The following is a 21776-nucleotide window of genomic DNA, read 5'->3' as shown; positions in this document are numbered from 1 at the left end:
AATTACCACTGGAGAAACCGTTATGAAGTAATGAAGTCAGATGTAATAAATGGTACAGTTGCCCCAGGTGTCCCCTACATATATGTCTGACAGATTTTGATACTTGAATGGGTCATGTGATCATGACTGTACTTTCTCTTTTGCTCACACGTGCCAGAACATGTACAATTTGCTTGCTTGAATCATAAATTAAAATATCAATTAATATATAATTCTGAAAAACAAAACAAAATCTGATTGAAGATTTGAACCAAAGCGACTGTGATGAGCTGTAATTGGCGTGAGGAGGGCAGGTTCATGGTGGGAGAAGGTGACCAGCATTTGACGCTGACAGGAGGGCGGAGGGGAAACTGTTGCTGACGTTTCTGTGGACCAATAGGAAGCCGCGGATGATTCGCACGTTGGCACAATTGGCTTAAAATAAAGACTAGAGCGTCCGAGGACTTGCAGCGATGATTGGTGAAGGATTGTGCAATGAAAAGCATCAAGCCGGAGCTGTTTGGTAGCAGCCAGCGGGGACTGAAAGGCAGACGATGCAGCAGAAGGAAGCCTCCAGTTTCCTGCAGTGTTTGTGTGCGGGATTAGCCGCTACTTAGCTTTGTGTGTGTGTGCGTGTGTGCGTGCGTGCGTGCAGACGCAGGGCGCACCGAGCCGCGTCAGGTGGATGCGCCTGCAGTGATCCAGGTCGCCCCTATGGATCGCGTCCATGGATGTCTTCAAACCCGCTTTGGACAATAGTTTGAGTCCCAAGGCGTGCGTGTCCTCCTCGGAAGAAGCAGAGGCAGATGTTTTCCGCTGGCCGACCCCAGAGAACGGCGGCAGCGCCGCGCATGATGCGGGACCCGCCGCGCCGGGCTTCTGGACGGCCGTGTTCGACTATGAGGCGACTGCGGAGGACGAGCTCAGCCTGCGGAGGGGCGACCTGGTGGAGGTCCTGTCCAAAGACTCGCTGGTGTCAGGAGACGAGGGCTGGTGGACCGGCATGATAGCAGACCGGGTCGGCATTTTCCCGTCTAATTATGTGAGCAAAGGGACCGGCATTCCGGAGGAAATCCGGGACACCCCGGAGCAGCAATACCAAGTGCCTCCTCTGCACCGTGAGTATCCCATTGTGCTTCATGCCTGAGCTAATGAAATCACTAAAACACAGCACAGAGGACAGGTCTTCCCTTGTCTTTTGTCAGAAGGCCAGAGAAACCCACGGTAGTGCTGTGTCATGGCAGCGCAGTGCACTCCTGTTGGCCTAGAAACAGGCTGGTCCCAGCATCCTCACAGCTTCAGGACCATTATTCATCACACAGTGCCTGTCAAACAAACAACCAGCTGCACCCCGCCTCAGTACTCACATTTCAATGCACAATGTGCCCTGCATCCTCAGCAGAAGTCCTCTACAGGCAACATTATCATTAGATATCATATAAACCTTTGTTTTGTCCTTTAAGGAAATGCACAGCCGTGATATGCATTCAATTTCATGGTTGACTGCTGGTTTTTGCACCAAAATTGTGCAGCAAGAGAGACAGACATGTCTAATAATGCTTGTAGAGACAAAGCTTCTGCAGTGAAATGTGCAGCCAAGGCCTCAGAACGGGACAGTAAGCAGAATCAGAAGTATGGAGCACTGCACAAAGTGAAAACACTCTTATTGGTCTGTACGAGCTGTGTGCAAAATGATGCTCTGCAGCAACTAAACCAGTTTTCCTCACAGATAATTGCTAGGAATGGAACAATATGTTGAATATTTCCATATTGCAATACTGTACCTGTCTGTGATGATATCTAAAGCGATATTATATGGTTAAAATGTTTGTTTATTTTCGTTTATGAAAGGACAGCGACTGACTTCTGCAATGTTTTTCTTTTGCAGTTCTACATAATTCAAACAGTCATTGCAGATTTTTGCAAACGCTGAGGTCATGGCTGGCTACTTTTATTTTCCTTAATTAAAAGAAGGACAGCAGAATCACTTTAAGTGAAAAGGAAAAACAGCATGGTCCCTGCACCTTTTCCAAAGTCAAATTCAAGGTGCATTTTGAAGCTTTTCCAGCTCCTGACAGCTCTGGTAAATGACATATTTATATTCATATATATACTCAAAATGATTAGCCCACATTTAATTTCTTCATCACATTAAACCAGATGTTATTGTGCAAGTGAGGCTCAAGCAGAGTCGTCTTCTTTTTGTGCGACAGACAAAAGAAATTAGGCGCTCTTTGACTTATTTCTTTATCTAAAAAGGTAAATATTCAGTCAGAGAGTGATTTATTTTGAAAGTAATGCAGTTACAATTACTTTAAATAAAATCCAAGCACTTTTCAAACCTTTAAAACATTATAATTTAATTTAATAATTTCAAGGATCTCCAGCACCTGTAAGAACCCTGAAACAAGTTTCATAGACACAAAAAAATGCACATTAGTTGAAAAAGGGCATTTTTTCAAGTCATCTTTTTTCTTTTTAAGATCATGATAAATATCGTATCATGAACTTTCTACCAAATCTTATATCTGTATCTGAGCATAGACAGGCTAGTAAAGCATGTGTTTTATGACCCACATCAGCCCCAGTTGTTTGGGTGGACCACACCACCACCTCAGCTGTCTTTGTTGGCTGTCTCAGTCTTTCATCTCTTCACATTCAGCAGCAGCTGGCCTACTTTCACATACCATCCCACCTGAAATATTCATCAAGGTCAGTCTGCTTAGCAGACTGTTAGAAATCCTCAACCTGAGAGTTTACAGAGACAAAGGCTCCTGTTCACATCATCTCATACCTTGAATTGAAACACAAGGTGGAAACGATCGTCTTCTTTTCCATCCATCCTTCTCCTGACATCCCAGCCAGATTTAAGGACAGATGCTCACCCTTGTGTAATTGCAGGAGGGGTAGTTCCACCAGATCCTGTATTTGGGGCAGCAGGGTGGCTTAGTGAAAACATCCTTCAACTGAATGACCTGGTTTTGAGATCCTTGTTAGCGAACGTTTGCCCTGCAGAAGAGTAAAACAGAGAATCCCCAACAGCTCCAGACGGGCTGACCCCGACCTCTAATGTCCTTCACAGCCTGTGTGCAAAAATATAACAGCTCTGTGAAGATGAATATTGTGTCAGGAGACTGTACATGTTTTGGGGCAATACAGGCTTGTGCTTTGTCTCTTTAGACTGAGCTGCACCAACAAAGTTTAATTTAAAGCTATAATGTGTAACATTTCTGCATTAGAATTTCTAAAAACACTAGACATATGTTATATAATTTGTTGAGTTGTGTACTTACATTATCCCAAATGTTTACAAGGATCAAATGCAGAGAAATACATAATATAATCAAGGTAACGATGTGTTTCTTGGCTAGCCACCTGTTGCTATAACTTATGGGAAAACCTGTGTATGTTAGATACATCAGAGAGTGAGGAAGGAAGTCTGCAAATGTGACTAAATGTAATGTCAAAAAAACTTAAATATTACTTTATTCATGATCAGGATTTCTGCCTGAATTATGTTGGATAGATTTTCATCAGCAGAGGTGGTGGTTTCACAGTGAGGACAACAACTCCCACGATCCCATGCTGCCCCAACACATAATCAAACTACATCTTTTGTTGCTGTTTTAATGCAAAAAAAAGACCTCTAGCAGTAGAACTTAACATATTGTGTGTTTAATCTAAGAGTTCTAATCACAAAACTAGATTTATAACAAATAAATCCAGATTGAAAATTAAGTAGAGCTCAGTCATACAATTAAAAACTCATCTCAGCTCAGTAAATCCCAGTTTACTGATGTAAACCATGGTTTATCAGTATGGAGATGCTTGCTTACCCAAGTTTACATACAATATAAGAGTGGGGAAAAACATTAACTTCTGGTTGCCCTTTATTCCTTAACAAAACAGTAGACTACATTGTTTGCTCGTTAGCTAAAACGTTCGGAAAACCGTAGGCTATATTGTTTTCTTGCTACCTAAAAGGTTAACAAATGGCAAGCTAAATTGTTTGCTAGCTAGCTAAAAGGTAACAAAATTGTAGGATATGTTGGTTTCTTGCTAGCTAAAGAGTTAACAAACAGCAGAATACATTGTTTGCTAGCCAGCTAAAAAGTCAAAACAGTAGATTGCATTGTTTGCTCACTAGCTAAAATGTTCGGACAACCTTAGACTATATTCTTTTCATGCTGGCTATAAAGTCAACAAACGGCAAGATAAATTGTTTGTCAGCTAGCTAAAACATGAACAAAACGGAAGACTACATTGTTTGCTAATTAGCTAAAAAGTTTGGAAAACATAGGCTACATTATTTTCTTGTTGGCTATAAGGTTAACAAACAGTAGGATACATTGTTTGCCAGCAAGCTAAAAAGTCAACAAAACAATTGACTAGATTTTGTCTTGATAGCTAATGAATTAACAAACAGTAGGATAAATTGTTTGCTAGCTAGCTTAAAAGTTATCAGAACTGTAGGCTACATTGTTTGCTAATTAGTTGAAAAAATAACAAAACAGCAGGCTACACTGTTTGCTTGTTAACTAGCTAGAAAGTCAGTTAACCAGGTTAGCCTACTTACAATGGTATAGAAGCTCTAATTTCTCCTTCTTTGAGAAAAAGTAACAAATTGCAGTAAAAGACAGAAGAGACACATTATAAAACTCAACTGGCTTAACTCTGTCCTTCAACTTTCTTTGAGGAACTCTATTTTGCTCACTCCATCTGAAAAAGGCAGCCATTTTAAAAGTTAAACCTCCTCAAGTGTAGGTTTAAAGTTAATACTGGATCACATTTGAAATTGGTGTTTAAAGTTTTGGTGCAACAGAATTTAAAGTTAATCCTTGCTGGTGCCTAAATCCTTGTCCTCTGCATGTCTCCTCAGTCCTGGAGATCGATTTCTCCGAGCTGACCCTGGAGGAAATCATCGGCGTGGGCGGTTTTGGAAAAGTCTACCGCGCGGTGTGGCGGGGCACAGAGGTGGCCGTGAAGGCGGCACGACGGGACCCCGACGAGGACGCGGAGCAGACCCTGGAGAGCGTGCGTCAGGAGGCCAAACTCTTCGCCATGCTCAACCATCCCAACATCATGGCTCTGCTGGGGGTGTGTCTGCTCGAGCCAAACCTGTGTCTGGTCATGGAGTACGCCCGAGGAGGCCCCCTCAACCGGGCGCTCGCCGGGAAACGCATCCCTCCGTGCACGCTGGTGGACTGGGCCGTGCAGATCGCCCGCGGCATGTTCTACCTCCACAGCCAGGCCATTGTCCCCATTATCCACCGAGACCTCAAGTCCAGCAACAGTAAGATTCACTGTCATCACATGGTTATTTTTGAAGTGTTCAAAAATTCTTGATTTTAGAGGTAGTTTTGTGAATTTCTCCCAAAATGTTTAGCTGATTAGAGCTGTGATAGGTGATTCTGGAGAGAGAGAGTTGATTGTTGAATCCCAGGTTGTCAAATACTGACATTTTGACCAGTATCAGAATTGCCTCTCATACTGGCTAATGTGCTGTGAGATGTTGGCGAGTATGCAAGTCTGTGCTTCAATCTGATACCATGTAATGTGTTGATCTCCACACGGGACCCTACTTCCCAGCAGCATCTCGTACACCAAAGAAAAACATGAGTTTTACCTCAGCATCAGATCATGTTGCACAGTCCATTTTATTGTAGCCAACTCATGGTCAGCAGAAGCCTGGTCTCTGGAGGACTCTGATGGATTGTGAATTTCCCAGTCGGAGTTTCTCCAGGAATTGCTGGTGTTTTAGCTGAGCCAAGACCATAAAACCCGCTGCAAACCTGACTAAGTTACTGACTGACCATCACCATAGTGAGTACCTGGTGTATATTGTACATATTCTCTGCAGTGAATGCTGTTGTCAGTCTTAATTTGCTGATTTGGTTTGATTTTGTGGGAATCTGGAGTGAACTTGATTTGAGTTATCTATATTTTGTGATTGTGAAGTGAACTGTTTTGGGGCTGCAGGGAAAAGAATTCTTGACTCTTGAGACATTTTTTTAACACACTGATATTGGATCAGGACTCGGTTTCAGATATGCAAAGTTCAGGTATCAGAATCAGTATTGGGAAGGAAAAAATGGTGTTGGAACATCTTTAGTTCTGATGACCCAATAATTATCTTACTGACCTGTGACTGACCAAAGTCTCCCATCAACAAGATTTGAGCTTGAAACCGAGCCAAGAGGAGGAGCAGAAGACTAGTCTTCTCTCAGACTACTTGAATTACAATATGATTAAAGGGTATTATAGAACTTTTGCCCAATGACACCAAACTGCTTACCCCAGCTTTAAGTGCTGCACAATTTATTGCAATCACAATAAAATCAGAATATGGCCAAGTGCAATATCCAAATCACAGAACCTTATCCAAATCGCAATTTATTGAACAAGGAAAAATGTGTGAGAAAACTGTAGTGCTGCAGAGATGACTTGACCGAGATGAAAGTAAACATGTTTGTTCAGTACAGACCTCAATAAATATCACATCATCATGATATTAATAGTTTTTGTTTTTTTTTCAGAGAAGATGAAAATTGTAATGCAAAACAGGTCATTTCCACTAATCGTATTGCATTTTGCAATTTAAGTTAAAATAATCGCAATATCACTTTTTTTTTTTTTTTAACCAAATCATGCAGCTCTAAGATTCGCGTGAAGGGCTGCAACTAACAATTGTTTTCATTATTGATTTATTTGGTAATTATTTTGAGGATTTCGTCTAAACAGAAAGCCCGGAAAATATCAAAAAATGCAGATTACAATCCAAAACATAAAGAGTTTGAGTTTACAGGGGGTTTTTAAAGATAGAAGAGGTGTTCTTTTGTATTTTTTTCTTCAGACACGCTGAACACGCATGAGTTTGTGGCAGTGGAGTGAAGAAAGAAAGAATACTGGGAGAATTGTAGGTTTTTGATTTTGATTCTGACACCTGAGAAGCCACAACTACAGAGTCTTTTCTGTAGATCAACAAAACAATTCGCTGCATTCATATTTGTGTTTTTATATAATTATTGTTTTTTTAGTCAGACATAAGCAACCAACTTTGAAACACCACTGTGATTTCTAGCAACTTTGTTAATATTTTTTGTCAAATCACAGGACAAACTATAAACTGATTTTATTACTATTAATAAAACTATTGTTATTTACAGCCCTAGTCCTCAGTGTATTTACTGTGTTTTTTGTGTAGTTAAAGTTTTATCATCTCTATGTAGAATCAAGAATTTGCAGTTTCATGCAGTTTGGCAAAATGTATGGTATCCTGCAATGGACTGTAACACAATTATGGATACTCATAGTTGTAATTTGTATTGATTTTTTAATCAATAAATGCAAGAGTTATGGTTGTTTTCAAACCAAATACAGGCCAGATAGTGTGTTTTTTAAAGGCAGAGTCTGGGAAAGTAAAGAGTTTCTCGCTGGTGTTTTATTTTGGCTGTGGGGCCGTAAAAAACTCACTTAATGCACTTTTCAAATATGATATAAAATGAATCAGTCAGTGCTAAACACATTATGATCTGCAGTGATAATAATCCCCCTTCAGAAATGAGAGCAGAAAGCAAACAGAGTCTGCATGTATGTTTACAGAGCAGTTGTAATCTTGCATTTTACCCTACTGGATCCCCTAAATCCCAAGCCTATTACTGAGGATTTGCCCAACGCTCTGCCCCAGCCTCCCTATTGGAGGCTCAGACAACATATACAACCAGCCTCCCGCCTGCCATTGGCCCATTCTCCGATGATCAGCTCAGACGCTTCACTTCCGATAGGCTGCTTTAAAGTGTTAAGTCACTCCAACTAGTTGCCACCCTGGACTGTGTGGGGAAAACCCCAGGTCGTCCTCACAGCACAGCAGCACTGCAGAATGAGCCCTCTGTATTTTCCTGCAGCAAATTGGCAGTTGTTTGTGTGTTATATACAATTAAATTACTACATATTTGATTTGCATCAGTTTAAGAAACCTCACATGACTTCATTTTCCTGTCAAGCCAGGTCCTTGTGGGGTTCAGATCACGTAGTTGTAAAACTCTGGAAACTTGCTCAGGGTTTACTTCTGCCATGAAGGGAAGGATGTGGCGCAGCGAGACCGTGACGCATCAGTGTGGTAATAAAGTGGCTGGTGGTGATATTATGAACTTCAGCCCCTAAAAAAAAAAAGACACAAAAGTCAAAATTTCTTTCATCTTTGTTCTGACATGCTCATAAACCCACTTAGTGGTTTAACTTTTAGCCTTTGCCAGCTGTGTGGTTCTAGAGATGACAGTATCAGCCAGTCAATCACTGGTTTGCAACTTTGGCCCAGACTGAAATACATCAACTACTGGATGGATTTTCTTTAAATTTTCTACAGATAAACATGATGCCCAGGGGATGAATCATAATGAGTTCTTTGACTTTCCCTCTGATTTGTCACTTTGGACCAACACTAATACTTTCATGTCCAGTGAGTTTAACTGGAGTTTAACTGGAGTTTAACTACTCTCAAAAAACGACTTTTAATAGTGCAACTACATCACAGGAAATATAACAATCTGAAATCTCGTATCAGGTGTGTTCGAGATGCACAGAATCAATTACTGCACAGTGCATGCTGGTTAGATTTGTGTTCGACTTGATCCCGACTTGATCTGATGTCAAGCACACGTGGGCAACGATAACCTCAAGAGATCAGCAGTTTTTAGAGCCAGGCGCTGCAGCTGCTCTCCAATCACTGCAAGCACTTGACTGTCACCAGATCGATGAGCTGACAGGCTCCGATTGGCTCTTAATTTTGACAACAAACACCACGTGTTGCATGAAATACTAATTTTCTGTGTAATTGTAATATTTAATGGTGGATATTGTAGTCTTATGTTGTGCGTTTAAGTTTTAATCTGTTAATGAGCATATATTTTGTGTCTGATAATAATAATAAAGGTTATAGTATATATAACTCATCAGATGAACAGCTACAAAGTGGGGGGAATCTCTTCTAGTTCAACTTCAATCAGTTATGGAGAACACACTTTATTTCTTCAGCTATGAACGTGGTCTGCAAACTATAGGTGATCTAACAGGATGTGAGTCTGCTGGAAACTGTCTGAAATGACTGCAGCTTTATGTTACCACCTCCTGTCACTCACGCCTGGTCTCATCTACCTTCCAGGTGAAGCACGGTTCATCTCGTCCCTATTGTTACACAGAAGTGCAGCTGAACTGACACTGAGTGAAGCGTAGGTGTGTTTGATTTAGGGACCAGGGCGAGCCAATCCTCACTGGCAGCCCGGGGATGTGTTTGAAGGAGAGGCTAGGGAGGGTATTGTTGAGGTGGAATCAGGAAATTTATAGTATTCAAATGCACATTATTATTGTCAGCAGTCCTAACAATTAAAGGCATGAAAACCCTCCAAAATATATTTAAAAGAAAACAACCAAAGAGCTGATAGAACAATTACCAAATGTCAAGGAAAAGAAAAGACTGAATTTGTCTAAAAACAAGCCTATTAAATATGTATAATCACTAAAAAAAACAGAATTGTATAAAATGTTCCTAAAAATAGAAAGAAAACTCCTCTCAGAGCAGATTATTTCACGTGAATGCTGCATCAAAGGTCATCCAAACTGTTGAATTTTGTTTGACCTGCATGGAACAGGACCTAAACCGGTAACACCCGTGTTTACCCGACTATTTTATTGCAAAATGGCTGCTGTGAAATAGGGCTGCACAGTTAATCGCAATTGCAATAAACTGACAGTATGGCCAAGTGGAATATCCAAATCACAGAACCAGGACCAAACTGCAATTTCTTTGAAAAAAAAAAAAAGAAACTGGTGGGCGACGTGTACTCTGTATACCGTTCCATGATAGAACCTTCACTTCACTTGAGGTTTTATATTTTGATTTGTAAGCCACTCAGTAATCCGATATTTATTATTTCTAATCACTTTCTACCTTCAACCTTTCACCAATCTCTGCTGCCTCCCTTTCACATAACATGCCATTTACCAGATAGCCTCCTCTTATCTAAAGCGCAGTGCATTACGGTGAGTGCATTTGGAGCGTGATTGGCCTCAGGGGGAATCAGCTGTGTTTGTTTCATGTTACACAGGAGCAGGGTTTACTCTTAGCCGCATGTTTGGGTTCAGTTTCTTCGGAAAGTGCGTCGGCTGTAGCGTCAGAGCCACATGAGCAGCAGATGAAGGGGCGCTTGATGTGCACCGCAGCCTGCAGACACACCCTCTCCGCTGGGCACAGCCGCAGCAGATGGCCTGGCATTGTGGTGCTGAATGGGGGAGAGTGAGCATGTGGTTAGGAGGAGCACTGCTTTGCTGGTGCATGTTGGGAATGAGTTGTTTTTCAGCGTCTATCAGAGCAAAAGGGGTGTGTGAGAACAGGCTATTTCTGTACTTCAGAGGTGGGACTTATCTACAAATAGTTTGTTACTGTGTTTAAGTAGTTTTCAGGTGCTTGAATATTTATTTTTCTGACAACTTTTTACTTTTACTCCATAGGTTTTAACAAGTATCTACTCTCTATTATTTACATTTTTAAAACAGGCTTGTTACTTTAGTTGTAATGCATTTGAAGGATTATTTTTATTATGTCATGCGTGGTATGCACTGATGCAATGATGCGAACCAATGTGACCGATTTCACCCTAAGTGGATGGGACAATAACGTATAGAAAAGACGATTCCTTGGTGTATCCATCAGTGCGTATCACGCGTGACAGATGTAATGACAAAAGATGACGTAAAAGATGTAACAAGACAAAAAGATATAAGACATAACAAGACAAAACAACGCAAGGACGCAACAAGACAAAAATTATGTATCAAGACATAAAAGATATAACGAGACAAAAACAACATAAAAGACAAAATAAGACAGATATAACGTAAAATAAATGACAAGACAAACACAAAATAAAGATGTAACAAAACAAAAATTATGATACAAAATGAAAACAACTTAAGATAAATAACAAGACAAACAATGTAACAAAACAAAAACGGCGTAAAAGACAACAAGATGAAAAAGATGTAAAATGACGTAACATGACAAGAACAAGATGTAACAAGATGAAAACAACATAAAAGACATAATAAGATAGAAATTATGTAAAAAGACAAAAATTATGTAAAAGACCTAACAAACCAAAATGACATAAAAGACATAATAAGACCAACAATTAAAAAAATTCAATTATATTCTAAGACATTTCAAATATGTTACTTGTTAATTACCACCTCTTTAGCATGAAATTGACCTGGAAATTGAACCGTTACAATTTTCTAAGCCTGCTGTCTCAACATCACAACTTAATTATCATATTTTGTTTCTAACTCTAATATCCTAAGATCAAGAATTAACTATAAAAGTGCTAGTTTTCTTTACACACTCTTCAGATGACTTATAAAATCTCAATATAGCCGCACATATCTCACAGGATACAGAAGTGGGTCTCAGCAAGGGATGGTTCCTCTCAGCACTGAGAGGAAGAACAGAGCAGAAATTAAAGAGGAGAACGTAAAGTTACGACCACAATTTGCTTTCTTCAGATATCAATATTTTAATATAATTTACAAAAAAAATACTGAACAAGATGAAACAGACAGAGAGGTACATTTCTTTACAACAGTAAAGAATCTGAATCACTGCTTCTACTTTTGTGAGTCTTTTTTTAACATAAGCATCTGCACTTCTACTTGAGTACCACAGTACAAACTGTGTACTTCTGTCACCTCTTTAACTGTGGTGTTAGTGTTGGTTTGAGATTCTGTTGTAAAAATACACAGTGAGATCATAAGCACTGATGACGGTTGGTGTTTTTCATCTCTGCTGTCCTCTGTTGTCGTAGTGGCTCACTGTTTCTTGGTTTCTCTGTTTGTTCTCTTTCTCTCTTCACTGCTTTTATCCTTCCAATCCTTTCATCATGGCCTCCCACCAACCGCACCCTGTTCTGTTCATCCGCCATGTGTCTAATTTTTGGGTTCCCACATGCATCGTGTTTTATCATGGGCCTGATTCCCCCCTCCCACCCTCCCAACATTACAATCCTGGTGATGGTTACCTAAAACCTTTTATTTTACCGTCAACCCACCTGCCAATCTGCATGCATCCCCATCCCCTCATCCTCCAACCAAAAATCCCCCCTCATCGCCTCCCGCTCCGCCACCGCTGCCCGCTGCAGTCCTCATCCTGGAGCGGGTTGAGATGGAAGACCTCAGCAACAAGACCCTGAAGATCACCGACTTCGGTCTGGCTCGGGAGTGGCACCGCACCACCAAGATGAGCGCCGCCGGCACCTATGCCTGGATGGCTCCGGAAGTCATCCGCTCGTCGACATTCTCCAAGGGTAGCGACATTTGGAGGTGGGCAGAGGAGGAACGGGGGGGTTTGGTGCGGCAAACAAACCGCGTCGGGTCTGAAAACAGAGCCAGAAAGAGAATCAGTTCATCATCCACCATGCAAGAGAAAAAGTTCAGCTCAGGGCAGCGGTTGCCGTGGTAACAAAGCTCAGACTGGCACATTGGAGAGAGAACAGAATGCTGTGTATTAAGAGACGGGTACAAAACTAGATGAGGCTACAGAGCTCGTATAACTATAAATATACATCCAACATTAGGTTTTCATACTCGTGCAGCACAAAGTCATTACAGACGATCTGTGTGTCTCTGATTTAAAAGATTTATCACCGACAGTCTGGTACAATTCAGTGTAATAACTGTTTACTTTAATGCATGTTCTTTTTTTATTTCAAGATTCAAGACTCAAAGATCAGTCGTCACATGCTCACACAACATGTTTAGTTTATTTCATTCATTTCAAAACCAATCAAGCAAAAACGAATAATACAGTGTAACATTTATACACACTGAATGACCAAAAAAAGAAAGAAGAAGAAGAAAAATGTTATATTACCAATCCCTTTCCTAATAATAACATAACATAAATACAGATGGCCTTTTTCCTTTTCACAGATGATATAAAAAATCAACAATATATACTCAAATCTTGACATAAATATTGCTCAGTAAGCTCATAATATCCCATTATTTTTTTTTCTCTGTAAGGTTTTGTAAATGGAATAATATTTCAAGATCTTTCTAAATCATTATCCAGAGAATCCAAAGTTTCACTACATGAATATGGACTCTTAAAATTAAATGGTCTTCTATGAACAATCCTCGGTCATGTAATCTTATATGAATATAAACAACCTTTGGAGATTTTCTTGAGTCTTCTGTGCAGTATCCAAACATGGAAGAGTAAGTGAACTGTACAGATCATGAAAAAAAAATCTAATGTGTCCTTTGCTCTGCAGTGTACATGAGCAGTGAAATGAAAGGTGGTATTCCCTTGAAGCTGTGATAAAAAGACTAATATCTAATAAATAAAAATAAGAATAAAAGCTTAAATAAGAAATATAGAGGATTAAAATTCTGTAGTGTATATTGGTCCATTGTAAGCTAAAGATACTACACAATTTGTACGCATTCCAGTGCAAATATGGAAATGTAGAGGATGGTGCAAATGATTCACAGATGACAAGTTTTATTCAAGTTAAGTTTTCAGGTCAACATGTATAAAATATATAGTTGAATTTCTGCAGTAACTTTCAGACCTGCAGAGATGTACGCATGTACTATTTATTTCCAGTCCTGTCTCTCAGAAATTACATTTATATACAACTAATTTGCAACATTAAAAAATATTTTAAGGGAACCGAAATACATTTTGAGGAAATGTTGTCAGTGAAATGTTCATGGACACTATATTTCATTTGTTTTCCACCAGCATGGGTAATCCTGTAAGACACTTTTCAGTCATGACTACAGCATTACTCAAAAGTCAACAGTGACTTGAGACATAAGATTGTTTTTTATTAATATTGAAATATTGAAATCATGATCTTTTCCTAACCTGAACAATAGCTCCTTTGTTAGATTTTTATCTGTGAACATGATTGAGGCAGGGATTGCATTGTTGCCACAACAAAATAACAATAATAATAAAAATAATAACAAAAGTAAGACAAAATTAAGCTAAAACTGAGGTAAAATCAAAACAACAAGCAAAAGACACAGAAAAAGTAGAAGTAAGACAGAACAATAAAAGAGTAAGACAAGAAAAAACAGATAAATAAATAAAAAGAATAAATCATCAGATAATTGATTAAATCATATTTTAAGCAAAAACGCTCATTGTTTTTTGCATTGTCTTACATTATACTCAGCAGAAAATCAGTGACTTTTAAACTGCTGGTTATACTAAACAAGCTCTGAGAAAAGGTGACACACATTCTCTGGCTGTTTCTACAAACCAGCCAACCTTGCCAGTCATGGCAGATGGTCGCCCACCATAGAGCCTGGTTCTGCTCGAGGTTTCTTCCTGTTAAAGGGAACTTTTTTCCTCGCCACTGTCGCCTTACTTGTGGGAACCACTGGGTCTCTGTAAATGATATTATAAAGAGTACCCGCTCTATATAAAAAGTGCCCCTAACCTTTAGTTATTATTTAACCTATGGATTAAATGAGAGGATGATAAGCAGATTAATCAGTCAGGTAAATACTCATTAGTTTCATCCCTAACTGCAGCTTTAGACAAGTTAAGAACTCTGGAGCCAACTGGTTTTTACTCTGTGTATGAACGTCACAATGTTTTAAAGACATAAAAACCTGGATTATCGTATTTTTAGACCACAGAAGATGACCTAGCGTATGTGAACATCTATTGTAAGTATGTAAATGATATGTGATTCATTTTCACGTTGCAGTGGTGGTATGATGAGATATGTGTGATGTGTTTTCTCTCACAATCTGTTGTTGTCCTCACACATGCAGCAGCTATTCCTGACTCAGTGTGGGGTTTCCCAGGATTAAAGCGTGATCAGTGGCAGAGCCAAGAGAAGGCAGCAGGCATTCAGAAATACTTTGTCACCCTAATCAGAGCTTCTACACTCATGTGGAAGAAAAGATAAATGATAATCTAAAATAATTTCAGTATTTTATTTTGCCCTGGGTTTGCAGAAGACAACACAACTTCCGTACTTCTGAGTGCAGAATAAAGTTATTTACAGATTAATTCAACACCTGTTTTCTGTTTTTCTCTCCTGTTTTTGAATAATAAAGTTATGGCGTGCTGCTGTGGGAGCTGCTGACAGGAGAGGTTCCATTTCGGGGCATCGATGGCCTCGCCGTTGCATATGGGGTGGCGATGAACAAACTGGCTTTGCCCATTCCCTCGACCTGTCCTGAGCCCTTTGCACGTCTCATGGAGGGTAAGAGGAACAAAATCATTTTCTGCATAGAGCGAATCCTTCAGAATGGGTGGAAATTATCACAAATTTATGCAGAACTGTGTCAAAATGTTTTGTAATGGAGAGCCACAGGCGGATAAATAACACAAGCATCACTTATTCTGCCAGGAAGATACTTTTGAACATTTGTTATTAAAAAAAAGAAATGAGTAACTGCGAGATTCTTGTGTGTTTATCCACTGCAGCAAGAAAAGACTGTGAAATATAGCTGAGGAGCATGGAATAAACAAAGAGAATATATTAGCGCTCTCTGGATTCACTTAAAGGGCCAAAAATAATTTCTACTGAGGCAAAATTGGCTCAAGTTTTTCAGAGGGTTTTTCATCTTCTGCCACAGACTGCTGGAGCCCAGACCCTCACTCCCGACCGCAGTTCACAACTATTCTGGACCAGCTGACAGCCATTGAAGAGTCTGGCTTTTTTGAGATGCCAGTAGAGTCCTTTCACTCTCTGCAGGATGACTGGAAACTTGAAATCCAGGAAATGTTTGATCAGCTGAGGACCAAGGAGAAGGTAAAGATGGATCTGCAGTTAAACCTCAGGCTCTCCCATAACAATGTGTATTTGCATTACAAAGTTGAAGGTTCGGATTTCAGTGAAGCTGTTTTCCAGGTGTGATCGATCTTTTTGTTCCCTCAGGAGCTGCGATCGTGGGAGGAGGAGCTGACCCAGGCGGCGCTGCAGCAGAAGTGCCAGGAGGAGGCGCTGAGGAGGCGCGAGCAGGAGCTAGCCGAGCGTGAGATCCACATCCTGGAGCGAGAGCTCAACATCATCATCCACCAGCTCTACCAGGAGAAGCCTCACGTGGAGAGCAGGCAGGGCAAGTTCCGCCGCAACCGCCTTAAACTCAAGGACGGGAACAGGATCAGCCTGCCTTCAGGTACCACAGACGAAGTCGAAGTTGGAGAGTCAAAATGTTGGGAAATTTTGGAGACTGTGATACAAGACATCATCCAGAGTGTTGGTCTTTATAATGATCCACTTTTACTCTAAATGTTGCCTTTTCTGGATCCCTAATGGTCAATTAGGTATTGTACAATTTCCTAGACTTAGAGGGCATTACCAACTTTAACATCATCTTCACATTACTAATAATTTTTACTCATTACCACATCTACCCCTTGTTCGAATTGAACTTCTTTCCAAGTATCAGCGTCTGCACAGTACATCAAATATGGTTACAGCATATCGCCAAAATTATGCAAAAAGATTGTGATATTTGAGCTTGTCAGTGTTGCTCTTGGTCTTTCCTGTCTCAAGTTTGGTCAAGTTCTCATTGCAACTATTTACTTAAATTGATGAGCTGTCCATGCACCTTAAAACAGCTTCTAACCTGGTTAAGTAAAAGGCAACTGTATAAAGCCATACTCCAAAAATGTAGATGTTGTGAATGCAGGCAATTCGTCATTGCTGCTGGGCAGCTGAAAATTAGAATACACTTCTTATTACTTTCTGATACATCAGCATTTAAGGGCCATTGTTGTATGCTAAAAAAAAATATGGAGGGGGATAATGATCTGAGAATTTCCAAGATTAAAGTAGTAAATTTAAGAGAAAGAAAACTCTGAGAGAATAAAGGCATAAAGTTGAGAAAAAAAGTCGAAGATTTTCCCAAATTAAAGTCACAAATTTAAGAGAACTTGGAAAAATAGTCAGGGTTTTGATCATCCTGAACTATAATGCAAATGATTGATGCAGGCAATTCAAATGGGATTTGTGGTACAGCAGGACATAAACATCAACTTGATCAATCCTCAAGTGTTTCCTTATTGCTGAATCTGATTGCAGAGCACAATTTGATAAGGTGTGTGGTGTGATGATGCTGATCCAACCTTGTGACGTGAAGCGAACACTATTTTTCCCAAGTTTTTGTCCTTGTAAAATTATGGTTTTAATCTCAGAGAATGAGATGAATCTGAGTGTTTTCTCTCAAATTTCTAACTTTGTTATTACACCCTCCCCTGGCCCTAATACACCAATCTAACCTAATCACACAAGATCACTGACAAATATAATTAGATTTTATTCATTTTTTAGAGTTGTGTAAACCAGATTACTAATTTCCAATTTTTCTCAGACGTTGATTTGTGTGTTTTGAATTCCCAATTTAGATTTTCAGCACAAAATCACAGTGCAGGCGTCTCCCTCACATGATCGGCGGAGGAGTTTGCTCAGCAGCAGCTCCAGTCCTCAGACCAGTCCACCGATCCTGCCCCGCCTGAGAGCCATCCAACGTAAGAACCATGCACCATCTAATGTTTAAAATTTTATTTGATTTAATCGACCTTTATTACCATGGAGAACCAAATTTGTGTCTAAATTCACTTGGTTTGCCTCAGTTCAGTTATTATTCATTACAAGCTATTTCATGTCTGCCCTTGATGTCAGTTCTCATAATGAATTCTTTTTAAAATGTCTCATTTTGCAGTCACTCCGGGGGAGGGGTGTACAGCCTGGGGTCGCAACACGTGTTTCCCGCAAGATGAAGAAGATGGAGAGAGGAAGGGATCCAGGAAAAAGGGAAGATCCCGCGGTTGTGGCCCATACAGGGAGCACAGCGCTGATGCCAGGTAAGAAGACCAGAGGAAGGAGTTTTAGTCCAGAAGTAGTTCCTGATAACTTTAATGTTTTCAGTTAATGTTTTTAAATATAAGGTCAGTTCACAAAAAGAGGACATGAATATTTTAAAAATATAGTTAGTGGATATCATCTTTGATCTTTTTTTTTTTCATTGTTATTTCTGTCTTCATCCTTTCTGCCTGACAGTGTGAAGCCGCCCCATGAAGGCAGCAGGCAGCGGTCCTGCAGCGCCCCGAACCTTCGCAGATCCCCGAGACACAGTCCAGCCGTGCCTGGAGTGCCAAGCCTTGTGGAGATGGGTAAGCAGGACCAGCTTATTAAATCTATTTTGTCAGTCCGCATAATCATACAGAGAAGCAGCTGTAGTCTAAAGAGTTAGCGGAGTGGCAGACTGGCTGGGAAAACATGGAAGGGGGAAGTGAGTGAGTGAGATAATTCCCTCCCACATGGCTCTTAGTGGTTGACCTGAGAATATAACAGATGTGTGTGTTTGTAGCTGTGTGAATGTAAACAGGCTGCTGCTGAAAAAATATCATGCACACTCAGCAAACCAAACTTGGATGGCTGGAATTCAAGTTTGACAATTCACATGCACAAAATATTCCTGTTCACATCCAGCTGTGCATACTGCAATTAAAGTAATTAAACAGTAAAGTAAGAAGTCTTTAATAATGATTAAAAGGTTTGATTTTCCTGTCCAGAAATGTGGGCTTTTCCTTTGTGCATGCATCTCTAGCCTTGCAAACTGTTGGCTAGCTCATTTGTAAACAGGCTAAAGGCTGCACATCAAAAACTGCAGTAATTCCCCCAGTTGACCCTTCTTAAGCACCACCCCTTTTTGCTCCGTGCCCCAATAAGCAGCTCATGGTTTTGTCCCCAGTGTTACCCCCTACCTTAACCTCACCCAGTAACATTATCCTTAATCCTACCCAGAAAATGGAATATCTAAATCGTATAAACTGTTTACATGAGCTGTATCAAATTAGGAATATTGTCATATTTGGAATAATGGTGGAAATTTGTGTATCTAAGCATACTCAGTATCACAATAGACCTCAAGTTGCTTCATGTTTTAGAGGAACTGTTATATGATACTATAGCTTGTTGACTCCAGCATGAATTATTATCTACAACTACTGGTTTTCTGTGTATGTGCTTCAGTGTACATGCTTTATAAGTGAGCCATATTAACCTGTGAATGATCCTGTTTTCAGAAAATGAAGACTGCTGCTTCACTACTGAGCCAGGAGCAGCTCCTGGTCAGTCCTACCTCTGCATTCCCTTCCATAAGGAGGGCCACACATCTTCTGCTGCTGACGCTGATGGAGATGAGTACTGTCCCAGCGGCCAAGTTCCGGGAACGCCGCCATGCAGGAAGAGCCCCGGTGGAGGCCGGCGGTCTGAGCTGGTGCTGCTGGGCTGTGGCGCTCTGCTGGCAGCTGTCGGACTTGGCTGCAACCTGCTGACTTTGGCCCAACCGGAGGAGAGCATCAAACCACGATGGGAGGGTTTCTTCCACAGAACTGGGGGCCAGAGGCGGAGCACTAGCCCCCCGACTCGCAGACTGTTCCGGCGGGAAAGTCCGCTGAAACCCTCGGCGCCCTCCTTGCCGGAGCGAAGCTTGCCCTCCTCTTACACGCTGCTGTCCTTATCATCCGTGTCTGACTGCAACTCCACCCGCTCGCTGCTGCGCGCTGACAGCAACGAGGAGTTGTTGGTCTACCGCCCTGCCTCGCCGGCGCCGCCTGTCTCACAGCATCAGGCCGTGCAAACGCCAGTCAATCCGCTGGTCAACACCCACCTCGAGAGCTTCAAGCGTAACCCTCGCCAGTCTCTCACACCCACACATGTTCCATCCGCCCCGAGTTCCTCACGTAGCCTGCGTCGAACGCCATCAGATGGCGCCATCAAGAAGAGCTGCCCTCCTAACAATCTGGAGCCATTACTGGAAAAAACGGCTTTAGAGAACACAGGTAAAGTCTTCTGCCTGCTTTTTAAGCGTACAAATTCAGACAAAAAATTTGGACTGCATATCCAGAATATTGGTTTAACCCAATAATTGTCAGTCTGCAAATGTGATGTTGGACTTTCTTCTCTCTTTGCCTTTTTTACTACATCAGGTGGCTTCAGAGGTTTAAAAGAAGACTGTCCTGAGGTCCCTCGCCTCCCTGATCCAAATGTTGTGTTCCCCCCAACTCCCCGTCGTCGCTGTGCTCCTGAACGACCCAAAACTCTTGACTTTGTGGCTCGGCCTCGGCCTTCGCCACGGGCACGCTGTGATGTGTTTTGGCCAGAAACGAGGCCTAGGGGAAACGGACAAAGCCTGGGTAATGGCGAGTCCCCCGCGCACACGTCCAGCACAGAGACTCCTCCGACTGTAGAGTTTGGAAGAGACCCGGCGGTGCTGCCCACCCCCATGGAGGCCCCGACGCCCTACTCCCCCCGCAGAAAGGAGAACCTGTTGGATCAGCTGGATGAGGGACAGTGCCGGGATGGAACGGTCCCACTCTGTAGACCGGAGATCAGCTTTCCCAAAGACTCACCTTATCGCTACAGACCCGGATTCTGGTCCTAACTTAGCCCCATGTGCAAACTGGCCCGACCCTTCACGTTCTAACACAGAGAGGGGACCGTCCCTGCTGTTAGCCTTTGGATTGTTACAGGTCTGGCCCAATTAGTCCTTAAAAAAAATGAATCTGTGTTGAGCAGATTACTTAATGGGGGTTGCCCACCTTTCCCCATCTACAATATTTTCACTAAGGGCCCTTTCACACCTACCTCGTTTGGTCCGGGCTTTTGGATGTTTCAGTTTGATCTGAACCAAAATTTCGGGTGTCAAACTTCACCTGGACCAAACAGCCAAACCTTGTTCCGATGCAAAGAGGTGGTCTTAGTCCACATCAAATTGAACCATGGTTCAGTTCGTTTAGTTTGAAAACATGTTTTTGGATCCTTCAGACATTCAGACCAATTACATTATTACATTATGAAAAAACAACGCAACAAAACAAAATGAGCCGTGGTAACACATCAGGAGAAGAGGAGAGCAGATGTAATTTGACATTTGGTTTGGCTTTTTGAAGAGTCGGCCTGAAAAAAACACCAAAAATACATCACCTTTCAGTTATTTTTAAAGAGAGTTAGAAAGAAAGGAATTGAATTGAAATACAGCACACTGACATCAAAAGCACTCCCATCGTCAAACCAAATCATTGCAAGTATAGGGGGATATAGCTCACACAGATGATGACAACAGTACATAGGAATTTAGGAATAGACCTCTTTAGTGTACTTGCATAATTGATACTTCCCTAAGTCCTGCCCCTATTTGCTCTGTGCCCCAATAGCAGTCGAGCAAGCTTGGTACCCGGTGGAAACTGCCAACTTTCTTCTTGTCCTCTCCTGTTTCCTGTACTTCTATATGCTAGACTTGTCTGTAGAGAAGAAAATCAAATTTTGAAAATGTTGCAGGGTAACTTTAAAAGTGACGTACATACAGTGTAGTCACATCTGAAGTTAGCTAATCATTGCAAAACATAAGCTAACTTATGAGACAACTAGGGATATAAATTAGTTTGGCTAATATTAGCTAACAATTGTTGTAGACTAGCAAAACACAAGCTAACTAGCTAGCTTGATGTAGATTAGCTAGCTAGAACTCTTATAGCTGCTGACTTTTGTGATGATTTTTGTTGATTTTTGCTTGCCAGCCTGGAAGTTAGCATCGCTCTGGCTTCCTCCACAAAAAGCTGATGGGATTTTTCCATCAGATTTTGGATTACTGTAGAAAATAAGATCAGTGGCAAACAAAAGTTTATGATACTTGTCCAGCAAGCTAATCTTCCCAGTCAAATCCCAGTTTTAAGATTTTTGAAGCATAAATGCAATCGGTAAAAAGCT

The 21776-nt window shown here is 41.1% G+C and overlaps 1 protein-coding gene across 1 annotated transcript; it reads left to right on the top strand.

Annotated features, from left to right (window-relative positions):
- The first annotated feature begins 443 nt into the window (after positions 1 to 443).
- Positions 444 to 21428, top strand: map3k9 (mitogen-activated protein kinase kinase kinase 9). The gene is made up of 11 exons (XM_084742796.1): positions 444 to 1097; positions 4859 to 5272; positions 12168 to 12348; positions 15109 to 15257; positions 15634 to 15809; positions 15936 to 16176; positions 17408 to 17530; positions 17725 to 17866; positions 18063 to 18175; positions 19091 to 19849; positions 19997 to 21428. Exons 1-11 carry the CDS (start codon positions 707 to 709, stop codon positions 20449 to 20451), a joined length of 3144 nt encoding a protein of 1047 aa, XP_084598922.1. The 5' UTR covers positions 444 to 706; the 3' UTR covers positions 20452 to 21428.
- The last annotated feature ends 348 nt before the right edge of the window (positions 21429 to 21776 follow it).

The sequence above is a fragment of the Lutjanus erythropterus genome, chromosome 18 (genome assembly GCF_056507025.1).
Source record: "Lutjanus erythropterus isolate fLutEry1 chromosome 18, fLutEry1.hap2, whole genome shotgun sequence".
Lineage (NCBI taxonomy): Eukaryota > Metazoa > Chordata > Actinopteri > Lutjaniformes > Lutjanidae > Lutjanus > Lutjanus erythropterus.
The sequence above is the reverse complement of the archived record's forward strand: the minus strand, read 5'-3'. Positions and strand labels throughout refer to the sequence as shown.